We start from the raw sequence: 23,949 nt of genomic DNA, 5'->3' as shown, positions 1-23,949 counted from the left end.
TTCCTTGAAACAAGAGAAAACAAACACATAAAATCAAACTACACAAAATACTTCTTCCTCTTAAATTTATTTAACAAAACTTTCCATTTGTGACATCCAACATTAAATGCCCTTTGCTCCCATTTTTCGTTCCATTTCCCTTCCCATATTTTCAAAATGAAGCCCAACTCTTAGGATGTATTTTTTAAAAGAAAATGATAATACTACATCAATCTTACTGTTTGTGCGGAATAGCAATAGCAATAGCAATATCTTGGTATGCTTAAATATATATTATATCCGAGACTCGATGTACGATGAATAGCTCTAGAAAGCTTGTCTTCAATAACAAATACACCTACAAATATATGTTACATTACTCGTAGTAATACAAAATTCCTTTCCTAACTAATGAATCTATTCTAATATAGACCAAGTACATAACCTATTTTCCAAAGTGTGTCTGACTTATCTGGAAATACCTTAAATACTATGAACCTCAATTTCTATAATATATTTGTTGAAAATATAATTATTCTGGCTTACTAGAATTATTATTGTGCCTTGTACATAGCATTTATTATTCCTACATTGTTCAGTAAATTTTGTAATGCTGTTTTTGAAATATTTTCGATGTGATTTCATGCTGTTTCCCATTTTGTTTTAAAAAAAATCATATGTGATTGTTTAAATGATTTATCTGTAAATAAGCTAAATATATCAATATATAAAATCAAATGTTATAACACATTCTTTTCAACTAGAAGCTGAGAATACACAGATAAGTTAAAAACGTAGAATACAATATCCTGCATGCATTAAAATTGTCATTATATTTAGCTCTGGAAAAAGCTTACGATTATATAAATCCTGAGGTTAAAAAAAGAACGGGTAAATTAAGACCAATATATTGCTATTACTATCCAACTGTTAGTGCACGTCTGAGTCTTCGACTTGAAGGGGCTGTGGAATCATTATTTAATGTGGGTCGCTTCTCAGGGTATTCTGGTAGTAATCTTACGTCAATAGCTTTTGCGTATCCAGCTCTTTCGATGGATTCTAACCCAATGTCTCTATGATAAAAAATATTTAAAAATATTACTTCACCACAAAAAAATGGCATATTTTTCAATAAGCAATAGAAAATAACAAAGTTTGTTTTGGGAAAATAAAATATAATTTTTCTTACGTGTCTTCAAATCCCCAACACTGTGATGGTTCTAATCCAAGTTGTTCTGCTGCTTTCAGATAAACTTCAGGGTTAGGTTTGTGATGAGCATAGTCTTCATTCCCAAGTACAAAGTCAAAGAAATCTCGTATACGAGCATTGGTCAGAGCTGAAAAATTATAAATTGAATATATTAACGATTTGTTTACAATATTTCGAAAAATACACAAATATTTCTTTCAAAATTAGAATTTCAGAAGATTAAGTCCTATCATCGAGTTTTATAAGAGGGAAGAAATATGCTGTATTGACAAGAAAAGCGACAATAATGATCTCATGTAACTTTATCAAAAATAATATATATAAAAACCCACTCTTAAGTATAAGAATCACAGTATTTTGTCTTAAAAAATATTTCGTATAATTTTTACTTGGTATAAGAGTTTTTACCATTGTTTAAAGGAATATTATAAGTTTTATTAATAGTGCGAATCGAATATGTCTATAATTAATTCTGGAAGAAAAATCATCAATCTTAAGAATATTTTCCCCCTTTTTCTCAGCTGAAATTCTAAATTTAAATAGGTATTAGTCTTACAGTTGAGTAGGAATAAGGAATTGTGTATTTATCCAATATTTTTATTAATTATTTTGGTACGTGATGTTCAAAACAAGCCTCCGTCAACGCCCCCCAAACTCCCACGTCACAAATTATAAATAACAATCCATTTCAAACACGCAACTTATCATTTCTTGTTTGTTTCGCTTTAAATAGAACGATTTTAACTATACCCATATAAAAGGCTTTTACAACAGTATACCGCGATTTTCTGGTAGTTTAATCCCAAAATAATAGAGATTTTAAGCCAAGAAGGTATAATTATTCACGGCTGAAAGATGTCTATTGTTCAGAAATGGACTTTGAACACCAAACGAATGATATGGAGAATGATGAAAGTGGACTTTGAACATGGTTTAGAACTTCATTACTGCGGGATTTATGAATGAAAACGATAACGTTTAGTAGTATGGGGCACATGGAGTAAGCGAATAAAGAGAAAAACCTCTCCACTCGCCATGTTCCTTGTCAAAAATACAACATGAATAAATGCATGCTAAAAATATTAACTAAGACCAGTAAACTAAAAGAAAATTTGTTTCACAATTTAATAAAATCAGAATTAACATCCATTCGTATATGATTTAGTAGTAAATGAACTGATGATTTTCGATCCTATGTTTTAAAAAGCGTAATAAATCCGGAATATAAACCATTTCGTATATAAAATATTTCGTACCTTGTTCAACCTGCTTCTTGGAACTACCCGATGCCACGGCTACAGGGATTCCGCGTTGGTTGGCTTCGTAAACATACTTCAAAACACATGCAATGGGACCAACAGAAGACAATTCTGATAAGAAATAGTTCTTCTTCTTTTCGTAGACTTCTTGAGCGTCTAGAATTTTTCCCTGTTGTAAAGCGAGAACGCTGATAATCTTCTTGCCGGGAACGCCAGCAAGGACATAGAAATCTTCTTTGGTGAAATTCAATCCCGTGTCTTTGCAAACACTACACCAAGCTCTCCAGTGTAAAGGCATAGTATCGAGTAAAGTGCCATCGCAATCGAAGACAAGGCCTCTTACATCGTCTGCGATCAAATGGTTAGAACGTGGAACCATTTTGGTGAAGGTATATATAAAGAAACGAAGAATGAATGAGCCCTGAAGCGCGCTCAAAGTCTACCAAAGATGGTCGAGAATCAAAAGGTAAACAAGAACAAGTGTATTCGAGGCTTCATACTGAAGGATTTCTTTCTTTGAAAAAGAAAGCAAAAAAAGAAGAAAGTTCAGACGGAGTAGCTAATCGAAAAGCTACAGCCACAATAACAACTCGTTGGCGTGCAACGCTGTTTACCCTTTCCTGACCTGCGTGACTCAAATCACGCATTCCACAAACATTTCCCGTAGCCAATCACAACTAAACGCAGATGTGATTCAATATTGACGTTTATGCATGAAAAGAAATGTGCTTGAACAAGAGATCACGGTCTCTTAGGCTGAAAATCCAAAATTATCAAAAATTACTCAAAAATTTATTTACGGTAAACTGTACACAAGAAAATTTTCCCTGTTTCGTTGCTCTCGCGTCCAAAAAAGTGGTCGACTTGTCGCAAGGCTTCTAGATTGACCTCTTTCCTATTAAACCAGCTCTAAAATTTCGGAAAATGCCCCGCACACGAAGACTGGAGACGGTAACCTTGATAATGGCTTATTATTTGGAAAAAAAGATTAAAACAAAAATTGAATCAATTACGTTTTATTTCGATATCTATTTTTTGTTTTCTCTGCATGACCATTTCAGATTCGAGTCTCATAACGTCATAACATTAGTATACTTAAAAAAACATCCCGCAAAAAATATACAAGAATTGACAAATAATCTAAAGAATAATTTAAAACAAAATGCCAAGAAAAATTAAGCTGTTTTGCTTGTGATTTTTTGTTCTTTATTGATTTATACCCCGTTACAAACTTCCAGAGTAACGTAACTACGTGATGTGAATTATTTTAGTGAAAGAAGATTACATCGATGATTATGATCTTGGAGGAAATCTCCTGATACGAGTGTCTTTTGTGTTTACAAAATTTCTTTATGATTTATATTATGACACTTTTAGAGATAAATAAACTATAGATTGCCGTGAAGGGGAGAGAAGGGAAGGTTGGGAGAAGCATATTTTAAATATGTTCTTTCTTGGCGATAAATTGTTTTTATCTCGGTCTGTAGTCATTATTCAACATTTCTTAATCCTCATGCTAATCCTTGATATTCCAAGTTAATAATGTACTTTGCATTTTTACTGTGTAGTCTCCGTTTAATTATAATTTATAATGCATGAAGGTACGATGACCCCAGGGCTAGGGCGGACTATTGTTCGTGCACACCGGTGTCTGCACACAGCTGCTATTATCTGTCAATGATAAAGCCTATAACGTTGCGTGACACACTAAGAACGTCTGCCTAGGAGGCTATGATAAACCCCAACAAAGACATGTGCACTACAAAAAAGACTACCCGTTCAACCATGGTTCATGATCCTCTTTAGTTTCCTGATCTGTTTTGACTCGTAAAGTCATGCACTGAGTTGTAAAAATAGAAGAAAACGAACACTTCTCGTTTACAGAACACAGGACTTACATTGACTGAATTCCTAAAAATCCTATGCTTTTAAAGGAGCACTTGGATGAAAATCAATAGAAATTGGGAATGACTTGAAACTTGGTTAAACTTATCTATATGGCCAAGATAGTACCCAAGCAACATGTTTCCTTCACAAATTATCTCAATAGCAAGTGGCTTCCAGGCTAAAATTTTCACTAATCATATTTTCATAATTATAATTGAGTCATATTATCCTCAAATACTTCAATTATTCGGACTTTCAAAAATCGGGGCGTTTTCATCCAAGTGCCCCTAGATAAAAAGACTCAACATGCATCTCAGTTTGGAATTGAATGGATCAGAGGATCGTATAAAAGCATAAGACTCTATACCAATAACTGGCAGTTAGACAGTGGGAGTATATTACCTAATAAATACGGTACTGAATTAGCGACTAGTAGCATTGTGAACAAAACCTTGAGACGACTGGAATAGGTTCAAAGGCGTGACGCCATCAGTGATGAGAACATTTTCCACGCCCAAGCCGTGCAGCAGACTGATCTGTTAAATACAAGTGAAAAACATCCAGAATAAGGAACCGAATCAGGGAATTTGGCATTATGGTGGGGATTTTGTGAATTGTAAGTACAAAATGTAGGACTCCTTCCCAACCCGTTTTGTTTTTTTTGTTGTTTTTTTTTACGTGGTCCCCTAGTAAAAGAGGGTAATTATTATAGGATCAATATTCATGTTTTTTTCTCTCTCTTAGGTTTCATTCTCTTAACAAGCGCGGGCACAGCCAGGCCCTTTCTCGCAGATATAGAAAATCATATAAGTACTTTGCTTTATTTATCGTTCTTTTGTTACCTGAGATTTTGGATCAGACTCTGCTATGTTCGTTATTGTCTTTGGTCCGATAGATTTCACCATAGCTGAGAACTTTTCCACCTAAAAAAAATTCAAGATATAAATATATATATAACATTTTTGATATCCAGCCATTGGTTTGATCGGGGACACGGTTCTAGTCTTTGGGGCTCCTGTTACTTCCTAGGCCGGAAAAGAACCATTTTCAGTTTCAGTTTCTACGGTTAAATTTCGGATGTCCACAGGTAGCCTACTCATAGTAAAACACTGCTGTGAGAATACAAGATGAGAAGAGAAGGTGTAGTTATAGCTTAATACATCTTATTGTAGTATAGATGGTTTATGAGATGCATAATAGACCTTAACTGAACTGAGCTAAAATGTTAGATTTTAAAAACTAGTTAGCCCATATTATTTATGTACCTGGATCGATGCAAGCTTTTTTGCCTTTTCCACTTTTAGTTGGTTTTGTTGTCTGATAAAATCGAGTTCACCTTCCCGTTTCTAAAAGTCAAAATAAGTGTCAAACACACGGATTAAAAAATAACTGATTTTACGTTAATTTAGTTGTTGTGTTGTTGTTGTGTTGTTGTTGTGTTGTTGTTGTGGTGGTGGTGGTGGTAAGATGGTTGTGGTGGTGGTTGTTATAGCTGTCGTTGTTGTTGCTGCTGCTTATGTTTGTTGTTGTTGATCTTGATGTGTGCTGTTGTTGTTTCGTTCTGCCAATTAATGCTACTTACAACTCGATCAGCATGTAGCTCGGCAGTTAGTTTGATCTCGTTAGCCTCCGCTCGCAGCTTTGCAACTGAAACAAGAGACGTTGTAAAAAATATATACGAGATATAAAAAATAAAAAACACATTGAAAAAAAGGAAGTTCACAAATGATTGTATCTTACGTTCAATGGCACTCTCTCCCTCGATCAACGACTTCTCTGCCTTAGCCTAAAAAACAATACGTCAAGACATAGTTAGTAACTATGGTCAAAAGTTACATGAAAACAGCACTGACTGGACAACATAACTTGAATGTATAGAGGCGCAATCACACGGAGCAATTTGTCGGCGTTGCGAAAAAAGTTGCATGGGGCATAGCAGCGTGTAACCTACAGCACAATTTGTAAAAATGTTGCGAGATTAGCCTCCTCCGCAGACATCTCCTTGGGTATTTTTGCTCCTTGGGCTTCCTGTGGCGAGGTACAGGAATCCCAGGGATCCGTCGTTTCTACTTTTGGCAACGATTGCGTCTCCATTGCACCGTGTAGACACTCTTGCAACTTGTGTCGCGACGCTTTTGCGAGACAAGTTACATAGAAAATTGCTCCGCGTAATCGAGCCTTTAAGAATATATAATTCATCAGGGGCCGGTTGTACGAAGCCTGGATAGCGCTATCCGGCGGATAAATATTATTCAATGGATAAATTTATTGGATAACAGCATCGACTTATCCACTGGATAAGGATTTATCAGCTAGATAGCGCTATCCAGGCTTCGTACAACCGGGCCATGTCCTTTGCATGTGACTACTATAAAAAGGGAAAAACACGTGCGCGCTCGTTTTTTGGTGCTCCATGCGCTTCCAATTGTTATTGCTAAGTTTTTAGTAACACCTACTCGAGCCTCAGCTTTTGTGTGTCCCGATGATTCTACAGCTGCTGTAATAGCTTGGAGTTCGTAAAGCTTCTTACGAGCTTCTTCGGCTTCCTAGGTAAAAAATATCGATAATAATAAGTATGGGCATGCACGATGTGTAGAAGGCCAACATGTTGATGATGTCATCACCATCATCATGCAGCAATCATCATCACACTACATTCAATCTATTCCGTCAATCACTACCTTCTCATTGATTAACTTCTGTCTTTCTAGCTGTCCTTTAGCAATCTGTTCGGTTCGTTTGGCCTCGTGAGCAGCTGACATTTCGATGGACCTACAACGACAAAAAACAAATACATGAACTATTTACCACTTTTCTGTCGCGACTTTCGTCTCAATCAGCGCGTATAGCAATAAAAACAGTGATATCCTAGTGGATTCTGTTTCTCTTCTTACGTTTTAATACCACTATGATCCTTTACATCATTACTTCTAACGTGTTTATGTAGGTTGGTGTAATAATTTAAATATTCCAAAGTCATATCACAGCTAGCTCATGATCGCATATAACAAATACATATTAAGAGTCAGTGTTTACTTTGTAGAGATTTCGATGGCCATCTGCACAGATTTGCTCAAACTCTCTCTCATGTTTGGATCAACTGGTTCAATACTTTGGATATCAACGTTAGTGATCACCTTAAAAAAAACAGAAAATATCAGTCGATATTTTACTGGAAAGATAATAAACGTAAACCATGGTATACAAAGAGTATGGAAATCCCAGTTTATAGAAAAAATACACTACGGAATCTACGAAAAATATGGACCCAGGGACCATGGTCTCTTGGTGGAACTACAGGATGTAGTAATGAAATCTGAATTTTCTGCGCATAAGAGCGCGCTTCGTCGCTTTACTTTAGAGTAAGGAAATAACACTTATGGACATATTACGCGTATGGAGCGCTCACTTAATATTATTCCAATACATATACAGCTACATGTATTTAAAAAAACATTGAATACTGAATACTGCATACTCAATAGTGCATTCCAAGACCAAAAGGTAATTGTAGGTCTCGTTAATTTGAAATAAAAAGTAAATATGCAGCAATTAACTCTCTACATGTAGTTAGTATATTGTGTCAGATGGAATACACTAAAAATATAATAAATAATTATTATTAATTCTACTTTAGACAATGTCACCGTGACCCACAATGCACTTCGCTCTTGGAATGCACTATTCAGGATGCAGTATTCAGTATTCAACCTTTTTTGAAATAACTTTACATTTTTTCAAGAACTACAGTTTATAAAGAAACGCCGTAGAAATACTGAATCATTATCATAGGGAATAAAACAGTTTTTCTTACTAGGTTATTGGCATCAAAGCTCAGTTTTGTCTTGATGTCTCCTTTCTCGTCTTCGCCGAAAACTGCCTTCTTGATGATCCTGACAGAATATCGATGGAACTCGTCAAAGGGGACTTGAGCTACGCTACCACGAATACGACTCGCTAAGAAAAAAAGAAAAAGAAAAGAAAAAATAAGAAAAATAAAGTGCATATAGCTGAATAGTCCCGTTCACAGTTTCCTGCGCCATCTTGAAAGGTAGCTGCATGCCCTTGCATCGAAGCGAGACGAACGTTGGGCTTGCAATGATAGAGTGAATAATTGTTCAAGGTGTTAAAAAAGATCTTTATCATTGCAAGCTAACCGTTCGTCTCGCTTCGATGCAAGGGCACGCGGCTACCTTTCAAGATGGCGCAGGAAACTGTGAAGGAAACTGTGAAGGGAACTTTTTGCATTAAACAAATCAATTTCGCATAAGGTATAAGTGAACCGCGTGGATCTAGAACAGAACAGATACATTATCAGGAGGGCTGCTTTTGTTGGAAACGATGCGGGAATTTCGTAGCCGTACCACATGCTACCCTATCAGTAACTACGTGGTTGAATAAGGCTAAGGTCAAACTTCACATGAGCCGAACCTAATGACACCAAAAAAGACCGCCTTATTGTCCGTTGTTTCAATTAGGTTCGGCTCATGTGAAGTTCGACGTTTGACCTGAGCTTTATATACAAACAATAGAAAGCCATTTCAATGTTATGTCATGCCGTACCGTATACGTGCTCTAATTTATTGCCGCATGTTTTTCATGCACTAATATGCAAACCGCTCTAGCAAAGGAAAGCTCTGACATCAGGATTTCAAGACCCTTAAATTGGACTCTAACTTTCCATTAAAAATAAAAAAAACAACTTGTATTGCTAATCACCACCGCAAAGTAGAACAGTAGCTTAATGGGGTCGAACTAAAAGCATGTGAAGGCGCCTCTGGCGAATCCTGAGTCTTTGTATTCTCGGAAAGATTTAAATGGATTAACCATTAATGGAACCTAGGGGGTAAACTTGAGCCGTTTTGACCGTAAACTGAAACACAGCGTACACTTTAGTCTCCTACACAGCCGCTATTAGTGTCGTCACGCCACGATCACGCCCTTAAAAAGCTACTTAGGGTAGTGAGCGTTGCGTGACGACACTGCGGCTGCGTAGGAGACTACGTAAACTTCTCAATCAAAATTAGCGTGTTGTCAACAATCATCCAAACTTACTTACCAACATTCTTGCAAACGAAACCAATGAAGTCCGGAACAGCGAAAATGGCTTGAACAGACTCGGGATCTGTACGGTCGACCTTGGAGGAGAAAATCAATGCTTGTGAGGTAAGAAAAGGCAGTAAAAAATTGCTGTGAACATTTTGCAAAAATGCAATTTATTATCGGTCACTATCACAGAGGTGATGATTGCTTTATCAGAGCCAGACGCTCACGACTAAAGCATCGACGCTTGATCGAATTGCAATTTAGGTGATTTTTGTAGAGGAAGGAAAAACCGGCGAACCATGAGAAAACGCTCAAAGCGCAGGAAAGATCCTACAATTAGCAATCATTGGATGTGGTCGAGCAAAATATTTGCCTTCGGCATCTTATTTGCAACGAAACTGCTTTGCATCGTAATGCGCATGAGCAGAATATTATTCGTAGGCAGATATTTGCAGTAATACCGGCCAATTAAAACCACAAAAAATATTTGGATGATAATCAACTTTACCCTCATATGATGACGGGTATATCTGGATGAAACCCAGCGCCAAGCGGCGAGAGTCCGTGCATTTACAACTCACATCATCCTAATCTTTTCCTTTTAAGACACCCCCCCCCCCCCCCAATACTTACATCGAAATAGTTATTCATAGCGATCTTTATCATCAGGCGCGCATGATCCGATGTCTCCACCTATATATGAGTAAAAAACAAATAGACTGAGCACCATGAACATTCATTCATTTAGGTCAGACTACAATAAAATGGACTATAAGTAGACTTCTTTACCATGAGTGTCCTGTTTTTTTCCATTTCAGACCACGTGTCATTCTCTAGAGTATGATTTCTTTGTTCGCACGAGAAGACACATGAATATCGAGACAACTTAAACAAAGAATCTTATTCTCTAGAGATTGTCGACACGTGGTCTGAAACGGGAAAACCTTACGCCCAAGGTAAAGGAGGTCTGCTGAAGTCAGTTGTTGAAAGGTCTGAAAAAATTGACCAACCTCGAATACGTCTGTGATGAAGTCTGGTCCAAGCAGCAAACAGATGGTCTGTAAGGCGTTGGGTTTCTTTGGCTTACCAGCTGAAACATTGAAAAAATACTTAGAAGCGCTCATTAGAGGGGAACGAAACAATAAAATGATTTTTAAATCGTTATTTAGAAAACATCAGCTCTCAAGGGGGCACTTAGTACTTAATCGTGATCTAAGTGATCCGACTTTCTTGGGATATATGACGTCATAGCCGCCATTTTGGATTGACAAAAGATTGTGGTCTTGTTGTCCTGGTGTAATGTCAACCAACATGGCGGCAACCTTTTTTGTCCTTTTATTTTCATGGGATAGGATGCATGCCACCAATCGTAGGAATAAATTCTTGCTCAATTCAAATGTAAATTCAATGTAAAGCATACCCAGAACCTGGGTGGGGCAGGTCATACCCTTCTCCGGTTTGTCCCAATCGCGCGTAGTGGAGTCTTAATGCCCCTAGTGGCATATTTTCAGTGCGTCTAGTAGCGTAAATCCCCAACTCGACCGAATCAAGTCTGGATGAAAAAAGGCAAGATAACAGATCATAGGATTGTCTATAATAAAACGATAAACTCTCACCACTCAAGCTGAGGACGTTGAAATTTTCATGGGGGCCAAGAATAACCTGAAAAAGAAGAGATAAAGGTTTCATGTTTAGTATAAAAACAAAACATGAAGTATAGTTACCGCTTGCTGAATGTATTCTTACCAAGTCAGGTCCAAAGATTACTCTTGCAGTTGCTTTTTTGTGATCATTCACCTGGAGAATAAGGAAGAAACAATATTAGAACAATGAATGAACAGCATCCATATAGAAACTTCTTGGATGGGATCAGTGTCTTTTTCGCCATCTTAGTAGTATCGATATTTGTCATATCCGGCCTTGGATGGTTTTAGAAGACTGAAGTAAGGCCAGAGAAACGTCTTGACTACTTCCATCCAAAACTGGGAGAGCGTCCTGCAGACTTATCAACGAGTGCCTATTTCCAGAAACTGGGAGTGCCACACTCCTCCGGGAAGGTGTCACACCCCCCGGAAGGATTGCAAGCCTACTCATAAGTTTATGTAGCAGATTTCCCAATTCCTTTACTAATAGTGATTATTCACCTAGCAGGGTTTAGAAAAAGACAGAAGAAATTAGGTAGTGATATGAAAGTTCGTTACCTGTACTGCTGTGTTTCCAGGACAACGATAGACGATAACACGCGTCTTGTCTCTACCCTAGTCATAAATATATTTATCGATAATGCAATACAATAAGGCAATACAATGAGGCAAATTCGTAGTCCTACTAGCTGTTACATAAGAGATGAGGTGGGATGGGCTCGGAAATCATATAAGAACATGCGTAATAGGTAAATTACGAGCCTTATATGAAACGACTGAAGAAGAGGGCCAAATGGGCCTTTCACAACTTCAAGTCGTGTAAAAAATGAGCCACTCAGCTCAACTAGAAACCTTGGACAGCTGTTACATAGATAATACAGTAGCCGTGACTACATGCCAATTTACTGACAGAATGCATGGAAAGCCGTGCATTTCGGTGAGGCTCAAGCATGTCGTTCTGCGTACACGTTGTCAGAGTACCATATACTTCCCACTGCACGGTTTGCTCGTATCATTCCACTCTCACACTTACCTGTGCACTCATCAGATTTGGATCGACCGAAGAGTCAAAGTAGGCCATTTTTCTGATGTCCTCTGTTCCATGGCCACCTCCCTTCCTGATACACCACCAGAGAAAATGTATTACTACACTAATACTATTGATCATTATGCATTTTACTCACTATCCAATTTCTGATTGGTTTAGTGCCTTCAGCCAATCCCTAATATCAAACTTCATATGATAAATATATTTTCTATAGGTTTTCCTGCAGATAATACATTAATCGTTTTAAGTTCAGTCAGGGTCACAACAGAGATTGAAATACATTTGCTAATGTTTTCGGAGGCAGAATGATTTTTTTTATTCTAAGTTTATAAAATGCATAATAGAACCATAATAAGATGATTATTATCTGAATTCATTTTTCGCATGATTTCGTTGCTCTGGTCAGTCGCCATAAAAGAAACGACTTTAAATGACGTCAGACGCAGAGAAATTTGAATAACTTAAAATAAAAAAGTTGAATAATACGATAATATATACTGATGCACAAGATGCATTTGGGAAAAGATGAAAAATAAAAACAAATGGGAATTGAAATGGAACAATGAATTAAATATAATGAATTCTTACTTGAGGATAAGTTCTACATTATCTGGCAGCTCCTTGGACCAGAGTTCTTCATAGGCATTGAGGAGGTAAGACTGAGGTCCCATGACAGAGCGAACCTAAATCAAGTTAACGTACATCATATATACTGTTAGTTTAATAGGCCTCCTTACCTTGGGTGTTATATTTTTTTCTGTTTCTGACCCTTTATCATGAAATTCCAAGAGTATCATTTCTTTGTTTAACAGTTATACATTAGGAGACAAATGTACATTGCCAGTCTGGTCAGTGGCCAGGAATGAGGACTGGCCAAATTAGTTTTAGCTCAGTCGTGCCTGCTTTATGGTTCAAGATTACTGGTCAAAGTGGCTAGCAAGGCAAAGATTTGACTGGACAAGTTCCAATTTTTGCCACACATTGTCTTTGAACCAATCACAGTGAGTGAGAACACTTTTCATCCAATCAAAATGCTCAAACAAGGTACCGTCACAATTATGGCACAGCACAGCCATACACAATCTACGAGTGCTAAACTCACTTAATTTTGTGTATGAAGTAAAACTTACCTCACCACTTCTTATGTCTCTCACATATAAGCCTTCATTTTCATTTAGAGGTATTGCCTTCCTGTTCAAAATATTAAAAACATATTTCATTAAACACAACTTAGTACTCCAGTTGAGTTCACTGTTGCGCAGGGTTAGCCTCAACTTTGCAAATAATATTCATGTGTTTCAGTTAAGGTCGTGGAATTTCAAATTAATATTGTTCAAGTTGTGCGTTCATTAATAATCAGGCTAAAGACTTTTTGATTTACTTTATTAACTTTTCCCCATGAGGGCAGAGACACCACAACAGCTTTTATGCCAATTACAGTGGGCCCTGTAGAGTTTTAGCACGGGCACTGAAGATGGTCGTCACCAGCGTCTTCAGTGGATCTTTTACGTCTGCCTTATACAGGGTTATATAGTGAAGACAGATGGGGCCTACAGTCCTTGTCTGCGAAGATTTGAAGGTCTAACCATTTGCAGGTGTAATTACAAAGGAGCACCTTCTCCTCAGTTATTTTGAGACCCTGAGACCGTTCAACACAACAGACCGACGCTCTTACCAAATGAGCTAACTGGAAGGCGGCAGTTTTTCTGGGCTTACTGCAGTTTTCGATATTCTGCAAACTTGGTAGTCACAAGCTGCACCTGGAATTTTGTTTTTTTGCTGCTGTCAATCAAAAATAATCACTGGGTACCTCTTATGTTCTTGTCTGGCGGCACTGAAAACCCATTTTACAACAATCTGATGGAAAGTCTGAGTTCGCAGAATGTGGAAAAGTGCAGTAATAAAAATGAGTTTTCTATTAAATATCTGTTGCAATTGTGGAGTATATTTTTTATTACCTTTTAGTAACCACTTTCACTTGGATGGGTGGAATATAAGATACTGGTCCCAGAATCATCCATCGATCACCTGGATGCCTCTCAACCTTTTCTGTAGAAATATTCCATACACACTGTCAACTTATCAATCAATCAATATACAGTTAAAAAATTAAGAGAAGTGAACGTTCACAATAATAATTATTATTATGAATGCATAGCCATTCAAGTGTCAGCTATGACAAGAAGAATAGCCAGCTTTCAATATTCTGGTTGAGTGATCAAGCACGAAACGATCCTAGTCGAGGCTCTGGGGAAACAAAAGAATATTTTATCAATTATGCTATTATTTTCCACTGAGGAGCATCGACTCAGATTGTTTTGTGCTTGATCACTCAACCAGAATATCAAAAGGTGGCTATTCTAGAACTCTTTGTAATAATAAAAATTTTCAAGGAGTTTTCCATATAGTCCTGGAGACTGAGACTATATTTTATTTGGTTTCTGTCAATAAAATTTCCAGTCATCGGAGCAAGTAAATTTTTTGATTGACAGCACCCTAACATCTTGGGTTGTGGTCATAAGACATAATAAAAATGGGTGTAAGGCGTGGTGTGCTCTGTTAATGCGCCCCCTCTCACCAATGCGGCCCAAGTTTGAGTCCTGCTGATCTCAATGTCATAGTGAGTAGAGTTGTTTGTTGGTTCTCTCCTTTGCTTCGAGGGTTTTTCTCCGGGTTCTCCAGTTTTCCTCCCTCCTCAAAAATCAACTTCTAAATTCTAATTCGACCCTTGGGCTTTCACTTAGTTTGGAGCATAGCTCTGTTGTGATTGTCCCACGCTGTGATACAACAGCGAAAGCTTTGTAGATTTAAATGCAATTTGGAGGTTCGAATTCCCCATACACAGGGGAAAAAACCAGATTCCCAAATTGGGAATTGTTGGGAATTTCCTTGAATTCCCAATTTGAACACCAACGTTGGGATTTATTGTTGGGAATTTCCTTCTAATACCCAATAGAAAAATAAAATTCCCAACAAACTAACATTGGGAATCAGTGCCATGTTCCCAATTTCGTTCTCTCTGGGAATTGGATGGGAATTCGTTGGGAATTCAAGGAAATTCCCAAAAAATTCCCAATCTGGGAATCCAGGGTTTTTTTCCTGTGATACAGTCATGTATGTGTAATTTATTCTAAGTAATCCAATGGCATATTTTTGAAGAGAATCCTTACTTGAGAGAGAGTCATCAACAAACTTATCAGTAGCAGATAAGACTAAAGCTTCATCAGCTTCAAGCAGGTGTGCCTTCTGAATTCCACTCTGTAATCTCTCTCCTGCAAAAACAATTGATGAATCATATTTAATACATTAGAAAAATGGGTTGCTTTTAAAGACAATCAGGACAATTAGAGGGAGGGGTTGGTAAAGTTGGTATCACATAAAATTGCGTGGTTTGAGGAAATTTCAAATTTTATACATACTAAGCATGCAAAATTTACACAATCCCTCTCCCTCTTACTAATAAAATTTTTCTTATTTGTTTTCTCCATACCAGGGTGTAGAAAGAAGCTGGCAACACCTTTCCGCAGTTCTCTTATTCCCAGTTGGTTTCTCCCCTTGCTGTCAATGGGGTCCAGTACAACACAATACTCATCCTTAGATAAAACAGCCATATCAACTTCTTTTACAAGTTCCTAGGATAAAAATGAATCAATATTATGTGCTTGCACAAGATTCTAGGAGGATATTATATGGAAACATGGGAATCAGGAATGTGTAGTTCCAAAAATTATCCATACCCCCCTCACGGAAGAATTTTTTAAAGACACTCCCCTACCCGGCCCCAGAAATTCCAATTTTCTTCCATACAAACTCTGTAGTTTTTGTTCTTTCTCTGACTCCCCCACTCTTTGGAAATTCCAAACTCCTCTGTGGGGTGGGTATGTAGATAATATAGGTAAGTTGTAGTGCTTGGGAACGAGGTTATTCCGGGCGAAAGCCCTTGGAATTAAATTCGGAAAAATTAATTTCCGACCTCGCTGGGATTCGAACCCACGACCTTCGGAACTGTACTACCGATGCTCTACCAGCTGAGCTAGAGGTCAGACTGAGAGCAGGCCGGGGTGAAATAGATGTTAGGTCGCGGTAATTACTGTATGATGCAAAGAAGAGAGTATGTGGACCGCGTGGCACTAATGAAATAGTAGAAGATAATATAGGTAAGTTGTAGTGCTTGGGAACGAGGTTATTCCGGGCGAAAGCCCTTGGAATTAAATTCGGAAAAATTAATTTCCGACCTCGCTGGGATTGGTATGGATTGGTATGGGTGGATATGGATAATTTCTGGAACTACACAATGGTTAGTCTTTCCTATGAAGGGAGGGGGGGTGGGCTTTGAGGAGTAAGGGATAGAAGGATCATATGGAGTACAAGAAGATTGCTCAGAACTTTCGTTTTCCTAAGTAACAGCCTCGTTCCAATAACTACAAGTAGATTTATCTTTTTTTTTACCTCAGATTCAAAACAATTAGACTTATCTATTTTATTTACCTCAGAAACTTCTGGTATATATGATTCCACATCATCTATGGTAACTAGCCATTCATCCCCAGCATACCTAGAAAATTTCAATCATCAATATTCCTAAAATTCACGCATCAAGTACAAGCCACATAAACTGTAAACCAATAATTTATGAATCACGCATGCTATTTTTATGTATCACACACTTATTTTAGCCTGAATCTCATTACTTAGTAGCCCGCACGTGTCACCTGAGAATTCCTGACAAAATGTATAAAAAAGTAGAGAATAGTCTACTAGTGAATTTTCAATAGGAAAAACTACACATCATGTACTAGACTGCGAGCAGTCCCTCTATTTCCGTTGTCTATCTGTCTGTCCGTGTCAATTAGCCAAGGAAGATTGGTTACGAGTCAAAAGTCCCTGGGGGAGGGGGCTGGGGAGGGAAGGATGAAAGTCCCCAAAGGGACTTTTGACTCATAACCAATCTTCCTCTGCTAATTGACATGGACAGACAGACGGACAGTGACCAAGGAAAATAGAGGGACTGTTTGCAGCCTAATCACAAACCTTTTTTTTCCCAGTGCATCAATGCAGGTGGTCTTTGCTCTCATGTGTAATGCCACACCTTGTGTTAATGTATGTGCTTTTGCTAAACCTTTAACCTGAAAGATCAAAACATTTGCTCAAATATATACGTAAGGGCCCTCCTAGATAACAGCTTTGCTGATGAGCCTACCCTGGTAAAATATGTATTTATGATGATGATGATGATGATTATGATTATCATCATTATTGTTATTATTAAGTGAACAAACAGTGGAATCCTGTTATCTCAAATCATGGATATCACAAAACTTTCTGTTAACTTGAACTTGAGGCTGACAGTATTATCCTATTATGACTTCATCATCTGATAACTTGACCCTCCTCCCCCAAAAAAATATTTTGAACCTTTTCCTCTCCTCGATCCTGGGGAGGTTTAACCCACCCCAGAAGGTGTGAGATAACAGGGCTGCATTGTACTTAATAAGTCTTTGTACAGTACAGTCAACTCTTGTTAAATAAAGCAAACACCTTCGGGATAGTCACTTGGTGTCTGTAATACCAAGCATCTACGTGCGCAATATGGCAAGGGCTAGTTAATTACAGTCTCATTTCTTTATCAGTATTTTCTTGTTGGAATTTTGTTAATGCCCAGAGAAGCGAGGTGTCTGTAATATTGGGGTGTTTGTAAAATGAGAATAATTATTGGCAGTATATATTAAAGGAATTAATGTATGTCATTCATCACCTCTTCATAGATTCCAGGAAGGTATGCTCCGGGTTCTCTGACCAGCCACTCTTCCCCAGTAACACGTTTCCTAAATTCAATTGAAGTATTAATATTAGTTCAAGATTCATATCTCTCTTATACATGTGACCTGAGAATACATCCACTATTTGGTTGCCTAGGGGGCATTTGAGCAACCCTCGTCTATATTAGCAGTATTTAATATTACATGAGCTCAGATGGTATAGATAATGACTGCATGCTATATTTTTGATTGTTGGCAGTGAAAAATCAAATTCGAATGGGCAACTCACAAGTGCTATGAGATGGCCAGTACTGAAAAGAATGGCATGCATACAGGTCCTGAGGCACCAAATTGTCTTTAAATGCTAAGCCCTACCCAAAAAAAAAAGACTGCCATGTTCTTTGAGTTTTTGGAAAATTATAGAAATAATTTGTATGATTTTCCAGAAACTCATTATTATAAAATAACTAGTTTGGATACTAACTTTCCTTTCTTGTCAACAAGATCTTGTATGGCTGATAGATTTAGTGCCTGTCCAGGATGAATGATGTTGGCATTGATAGTGCTTTGTATCTCCTGCATTAATAATAATAAATAATAATAATAAACTTTATTAAAGTCTCAAGCTTCTAGCTTATGGCACATTAGTGCCAAAATCAGTCCTCCTGGCTCCTTCACAATTTTAATGCCCTATCTGGCCACACATGAAGCAAGCTAAGAGCGAGTCACATTGTGTTACCAATAATCAATAACTTACAGCAAAAGGAGTTGGGTAATAGGTTATTGGTCCATCAAGTTGCCACATGTCTCCTGCTAGTCGGTCTATGTCGCCATCTTTGTGATCAATCATTGCTTCTAGCCTTATTGCTTGGTTTGGTCCTATGACTGGCAATTTCTTAATCCCTCTTTGGTATGCTAGAAGTGAAGCGCGTTAGGTAAAATTATTAAGTAAATAAATAATTAATGCATTGAAGTCACTGTCAGATTAAATAATGCTTAGGAATCAGAGCTTTCAATAGAAGGCGTCAACCGGCGATTTATCGCCGGATACTTCTGCCTAAACTGCCAGCTCTTTTCAACTTAATAGTACACATAATTAATAAAAAAGGGGTCTAAAATTCCATTCATTGCCCCCTACTATTTTGGAATAACCACTTACTCCAAAAAATATTGAAAGCTCTGGGAATATAGAACTTTTCATTTTGGGACACATTCTCTCCCCTGAAAAAGTTTTTTGCAATATAGCTGAATTACTATCAAACAAAGAATTAATCATTCCCAGTAAAAATAGGATGATTTATTTTGAAGGGGATAATGCATATGGTTTGAATTAGAGAGGGCTTCTTCCAATGACAGCTCGTACAGAATTTTTTTTATTGGGAGATTTAGTGACATGGAAGCGTAGAAAACCAAATGGGGTTGGTCTTTCTCCTCCCTTCTTCTACATGTACATCTACCAATGTTTTACCTTTTGGATCTCGAACACCAACCATTACTTCGCCAGGATAAAGAGGAAATGGTTCCTAAAAATTATATTTACAACATGAAAAACATAGCATTTGCAGTTTTGGGAAGTTCTTTGCTTGGATGGATTGATAGGTGGGTAGGTATGGGTGGAATGATAGGTGGGTAGGTATGGGTGGATTGATAGGTGGGTAGGTATGGGTGGATTGATAGGTGGGTAGGTATGGGTGGATTGATAGGTGGGTAGGTATGGGTGGGTTGATAGGTGGGTAGATATGGGTAGATTGATAGGTGAGTAGGTATGGCTAGATTGATAGTTTGGTAGGTATGGGTAGATATGGGTTGATTGATAGGTGGGTAGGTATGGGTGGATTGATAGGTGGATAGGTATGGGTGGATTGATAGGTGGGTAAGTATGGTTGGTTTGATAGGTGGGTAGGTATGGGTTGATTGATAGGTGGGTAGGTATGGGTGGATTGATATTGTTTAACTAAATGGGTCATTCTTATCGATTTATCAATATATTTCCCATTTCCTTGGTTTAATATCTAACCTTATGGAACCTAATTTCTCTGTATCCATGCTGTAAATCACATTGTTGACCAGGCTCGTATGGCTTCCTTTCAAATAAAAATCAATAATAGTCTTACATCATTAAAAATATAGTCATATATAGACATCTCAAATTAAAAACGATGTGTGGGTTGGCTGGGGTGGGGGTGGGGGGAGGGGGAGGGGGAGGGTAATATTGAGGGATTGATTATTTTCTTATAAACAAGATAGTCTCTTTTATTTTTGTAAAATACAGACTAAACTATATGGAGCACATTAAAGCAGGTTTTGGCTTCTATACATCAAATTTGAAATCATCCAAGTCAATAGTTTTCTAGTGACAGAAGGCAAAAACCCAGACGTCGCAAATTTGGGGCTTCAATTCCCCCCAATCAGAGGGTTGCTGTATGCAGGTTATAAAAAGACATGCTCTTTAGAGTTGCCTTACTTGACAGGATTTTCAATGGTGCAATAGTGACCAGGAGGGACTACGATAAAAGGACATGGATCTGACACAAGTACATGGTTATCTTGAAGAATCAAGCTTTTGGGTCCAACCTCCACAACCGTAATATTGGTATTCTGAAAAATGATTTGAAATTTATCAATAAGATTACCATTAATGTTAGTCAGTTTAGTTATTAAATTGAGTTGTATGGTTTCATGTGTCACTTTGTGGCAAGTACACAAATCCAAATGAGTAAAATAAGGTAGAAGTACAATGTTTTTCGTGTTCTTTGATTGTAAGTTACGCCTTTGGGGGAGCGTTGGTGCCATTAAACTAAAGATTTCTTATTAGTATCCATTGTAAACGGTGCCAAAACGGCCGCCATGTTTTTGTCTTTTAACTCTCTTGAGAATACTTGCAACCCATCAATAATTATTTCAAAGTATGTGTAAAAGCCGGAAAACTGGTGTTATTTATAATTGAAAGCTTTTTTTCTGCTGATAGACCTAACTTCGTCTGGTATAACCTCTTTCTAACAAAAGAATGAGATCGAATGAGATAAATCAGCCTAGAATCAAGGAGTTAGCAAAAGCTTCTCATGCTGACACCCGGTGACAAACATCAGTTTATGCATATAAAATTTATTGAACCTCTAGTTTTTAAAGTTAGTAAAACTTTAAAAGGTGCTATAAAACAGCTGTTTTCGATCCCGTGATATTTGGCACTTGGTGGCGGTACCTAAAACTTCCATAACGACGAGCTTTCAATGCAGCTACAAAGCAGGAAAATAAACTAAAAACGCCCATTAAGCTGAAGCTTAGTTCGATTGACCCATCCATACAAACACTAGCAGCAGATCGCGGTCGCCTTCATAAGCGCTTAAAAGTGTTTATCTCAACACACTAACCAAATCTTGCACATGGATATACTGCAATGGTTGTATGCGAACTATATTGTTCATCTTCTTGGGGGGAATGAGTTTAAAACGTCCGTAAAGTATTTGTTAGCACCAACTTCCTCCTCCAAACCTTGGACTTTAAAAATAATATTATAAGTGCTTGGCATGATGGGATTGATTGCCGAGAGGAGACTGGTAACTACAAATATTCAGCCAAAAATTAAATAATTAGTAAAAAACAATATTTTTTAAAGAGAAAAAAACGTATATCCATTTTATTCATCTTATGGGGTTTTTTTCTTTAGAAAATGTATTTTGTGATTATTTTGAAGTTTAGATAAGATTTCTCAGAAGAGTGCAAGTGTCACGTGTCAGAGAGCGATTCCAAATAAGGTCATCATGCATAATTATATATTTCCCGCGAAATCCAAAAAAAAGTCAGACTGCAAAGCACAGCAAAATGAACTGAACATAAGCCAGGCTTTCTCTTAGACAAACTTCAATTTTAGCCCGCTTTTTGCGACTTTCTACACAGCATACACTGCTTCAATTATAATCCTAACAAAATGGTTGAAAAAGATTGGAAGCAGTCGTCGCTAGCAGTGGATATAAACCAAGTTTTAAGAGATAAAGAAGCACGCCTTCCAAATTTCATGGCTGCTTCACCTCAGCTCAAAGTTCGACGTTTCCTTGTGGACTGGCTCGCGATAATTTGCGAGAAGATTGACTCTTCACACGGAGTGCTTCATTTAGCTGTTTGCTACATGGATTTCTTTATGGATAAGTTTATCATTCAGGAATCTCAGCTTCACCTGCTTGCACTTTCTTGCATGTTGTTGGCAGGTAATTAATTAAATATCATATATTTTTACTCAAATTTACACTTTATTCCTAGCCACCTTATATTAATAAATAATAGTGCAAATTAAAAAGGGGATTCTACCTTATGTCTCCAGCGAAGTTTGAAGAAAATGAAGATAAGATTCCAACAATTGCAACCTTGAATAAGTTTGTCAATGATATCTTCAAGCAAGCAGAATACCATCAGATGGAATTATTGTTGCTTAATTTCTTTAAATGGAACATCGACTTACCCACACCTGTGCACTTTATGGAGTATTACCTAGCAAGGGCACTGATGGACCTGGATGGTGAGAATGGAATTGTTCTAGTGGATACATCTAGGATAACCACATACATGAGAAAATATGTCCATTATTTCCTGGAAATCTCACTACAAGGTTTGTATGTTCAAAGTTAGGCTGATAAGTAGTTCTGAAAATATTGTAATAAAGGAATCATAGATGGTGTACAAGTAGTACAATCTACTATCACCTCTCAGACTGGTAGCCATCATTTGCTGACAGTGTTTAAGAAAAGTGGTCCAGTTTTAAAGAAAATGGAAAATACTTTCTTCAATTCTCCTGGGGGAATAAATTGCCTTGTTTTCCTTGCTCCACATAACATAACACAATAAACGAACGATTTAGTCTATTATTCATGCCCTATCTAAGATCTGTCTGATAGACATGATATTAAATTGTTGTGCAAGACATGCTTCTGTCTAGCAAAAAAGAAAATACTAGCTTAGACTGACTTTGAAGTTGCAAAAAGCCACTTCAGTGGAAACAAACTGACAAAACTTTCTTCACTTTCAGACCACATTTTTCTGTCTTTTGCACCTTCACTCATCACCTCGTCTGCAATAGCTGCTTCAAGGATATGTCTAAAACTCTCACCTTCCTGGACAACACATCTGGAAAAAGTTACAAACTATTCCTGGGAGAAAATAGCACCTTGTACAGAAATCATGTTGAAGTATGTTACTACTGTTGAATGAAAATTTTAGTTAGGCATGGCACAATGAATGCTATTTAAGTGAGGGAGAAATTATTTCCTAAGGAAAAAGATGCATTGCCAATTGATGTGTATTAACCATGATTTTAGGCCAAACATCTGTTGTCTAATATTCCCCTTCACAGTTCCCTATGCCATCTTGAAAGGTATCCATCCTGGGGATAGTGGTGACCTTGCAATGATAATGGCATGTGAATAATTGTCCAACTCAAAATGTTAAAATAGGTCTCTATCATTGCAATGTCACTGCCATCCACGCTTCGATGCACAGGCACAATTGCTTTTGAAGATGGCACAGGGAACTGTGAAGAGACTATTGTCCCAACTTGAAATGTTTTGTTTTTAAGATGGCACTCTACAAGTTTAAACACTTTACCATTACAATTTCAGGGCCCATGAAGCAGACAAGAAGGCTCAACAGAAAAATAAAAATGCAAAAGGATGAAAGGGAAATGGTCAAAAAAATTGATGATGAGAGATTTGAAGTTACTTGTTAACCAGGTGTAGAATGCACACTCTCTGGCAGTGTGCAATGGCAGTCTGCGACAACACCCAAAAATTTCACAGTGCAGAGAAAGAAAATATTAATAATTTGTATCAAAAGTCATTCAAAAAATCTACTGAGCAAATGCCTAAAACTAAACCTTGCAAATCCAATTATAGTTCAACTAAGTGTTTAAGTTCAGTATGCAAGAAAGAATGCTTCAGGCACGACCAAACATGGACATAATCAAAATTTATAACTATACTCTTACTAAGAGATAATAAATTGAAAGTGATCAACATGAAGTGTTTTGTCTTCATATAGGAAATTGCACAATCTTGAGTACAATTCAAAATTTATAGGTATGAGTGATGTTTTGAAAGTTTTCAAAATTGGACGAGCCCTAGGCAAGTTC

The 23,949-nt window shown here is 37.4% G+C and overlaps 3 protein-coding genes across 7 annotated transcripts; 1 reads left to right on the top strand and 2 right to left on the bottom strand.

Moving 5' to 3' along the window:
* Window positions 1-48: 48 nt before the first annotated feature.
* LOC116291293 (uncharacterized) lies at window positions 49-3,049 on the bottom strand. The gene is made up of 3 exons (XM_031698456.2): window positions 2,446-3,049; window positions 1,169-1,316; window positions 49-1,052 (listed from the first exon to the last, which is right to left on the bottom strand). Exons 1-3 carry the CDS (start codon window positions 2,825-2,827, stop codon window positions 899-901), a joined length of 684 nt encoding a protein of 227 aa, XP_031554316.1. The 5' UTR covers window positions 2,828-3,049; the 3' UTR covers window positions 49-898.
* A 399-nt stretch (window positions 3,050-3,448) lies between these two features.
* Window positions 3,449-22,154, bottom strand: LOC116291279 (major vault protein). 5 transcript variants are annotated; one of them, XM_031698436.2, is made up of 30 exons: window positions 21,203-21,329; window positions 20,296-20,429; window positions 19,849-19,915; window positions 19,300-19,354; window positions 18,589-18,746; window positions 18,316-18,407; window positions 17,828-17,897; window positions 17,104-17,198; window positions 16,561-16,627; window positions 15,563-15,704; window positions 15,243-15,344; window positions 14,031-14,121; window positions 13,203-13,263; window positions 12,661-12,755; window positions 12,058-12,142; window positions 11,583-11,639; window positions 11,128-11,178; window positions 10,998-11,043; window positions 10,392-10,471; window positions 10,015-10,074; window positions 9,395-9,473; window positions 8,150-8,292; window positions 7,372-7,472; window positions 7,017-7,107; window positions 6,792-6,881; window positions 6,076-6,121; window positions 5,918-5,982; window positions 5,601-5,681; window positions 5,178-5,258; window positions 3,449-4,871 (listed from the first exon to the last, which is right to left on the bottom strand). In XM_031698436.2, the coding sequence occupies exons 1-30, from the start codon at window positions 21,254-21,256 to the stop codon at window positions 4,758-4,760; spliced, it is 2,553 nt and encodes an 850-aa protein (XP_031554296.2). In that variant the 5' UTR covers window positions 21,257-21,329; the 3' UTR covers window positions 3,449-4,757. The 5 variants fall into 5 exon arrangements, 3 of the variants coding, with proteins under 3 accessions (XP_031554296.2, XP_088884280.1, XP_088884281.1); XM_089028154.1 differs by lacking the exon at window positions 6,792-6,881; XR_016119429.1 differs by lacking the exons at window positions 3,449-4,871; window positions 5,178-5,258 and adding an exon at window positions 22,137-22,154 and having other exon boundaries at window positions 5,643-5,681; window positions 6,076-6,881.
* Window positions 21,375-23,824, top strand: LOC116291278 (cyclin-J-like). Its single transcript, XM_031698435.2, has 4 exons — window positions 21,375-22,036; window positions 22,150-22,434; window positions 22,852-23,011; window positions 23,441-23,824. Exons 1-4 carry the CDS (start codon window positions 21,760-21,762, stop codon window positions 23,493-23,495), a joined length of 777 nt encoding a protein of 258 aa, XP_031554295.1. The 5' UTR covers window positions 21,375-21,759; the 3' UTR covers window positions 23,496-23,824.
* The last annotated feature ends 125 nt before the right edge of the window (window positions 23,825-23,949 follow it).

The sequence above is a fragment of the Actinia tenebrosa genome, unplaced genomic scaffold (assembly GCF_029948245.1).
Source record: "Actinia tenebrosa isolate PJP-AT-01 unplaced genomic scaffold, QUT_ActTen_1.0 PGA_scaffold12__29_contigs__length_12842862, whole genome shotgun sequence".
Lineage (NCBI taxonomy): Eukaryota > Metazoa > Cnidaria > Anthozoa > Actiniaria > Actiniidae > Actinia > Actinia tenebrosa.
The sequence above is the reverse complement of the archived record's forward strand: the minus strand, read 5'-3'. Positions and strand labels throughout refer to the sequence as shown.

Excerpts from the sequence above, each read along its gene's own strand:
- LOC116291293 (XM_031698456.2), bottom strand. The coding sequence starts at position 2,827 with ATGGTTCCACGTTCTAACCATTTGATCGCAGACGATGTAAGAGGCCTT. Across the intron at positions 1,317-2,445 it reads CAAGAAGCAGGTTGAACAAG|CTCTGACCAATGCTCGTATA; the intron begins GTACGAAATATT and ends ATAATTTTTCAG. Across the intron at positions 1,053-1,168 it reads TGTTGGGGATTTGAAGACAC|AGACATTGGGTTAGAATCCA; the intron begins GTAAGAAAAATT and ends TTTTTATCATAG.
- LOC116291279 (XM_031698436.2), bottom strand. The coding sequence starts at position 21,256 with ATGAACAATATAGTTCGCATACAACCATTGCAGTATATCCATGTGCAA. Across the intron at positions 15,345-15,562 it reads CAGCTTCTTTCTACACCCTG|GAGAGAGATTACAGAGTGGA; the intron begins GTATGGAGAAAA and ends TTGTTTTTGCAG. Across the intron at positions 11,179-11,582 it reads CTGGAAACACAGCAGTACAG|GTGAATGATCACAAAAAAGC; the intron begins GTAACGAACTTT and ends CTTATTCTCCAG.
- LOC116291278 (XM_031698435.2), top strand. The coding sequence starts at position 21,760 with ATGGTTGAAAAAGATTGGAAGCAGTCGTCGCTAGCAGTGGATATAAAC. Across the intron at positions 22,037-22,149 it reads TTCTTGCATGTTGTTGGCAG|CGAAGTTTGAAGAAAATGAA; the intron begins GTAATTAATTAA and ends TTATGTCTCCAG. Across the intron at positions 22,435-22,851 it reads CCTGGAAATCTCACTACAAG|ACCACATTTTTCTGTCTTTT; the intron begins GTTTGTATGTTC and ends CTTCACTTTCAG.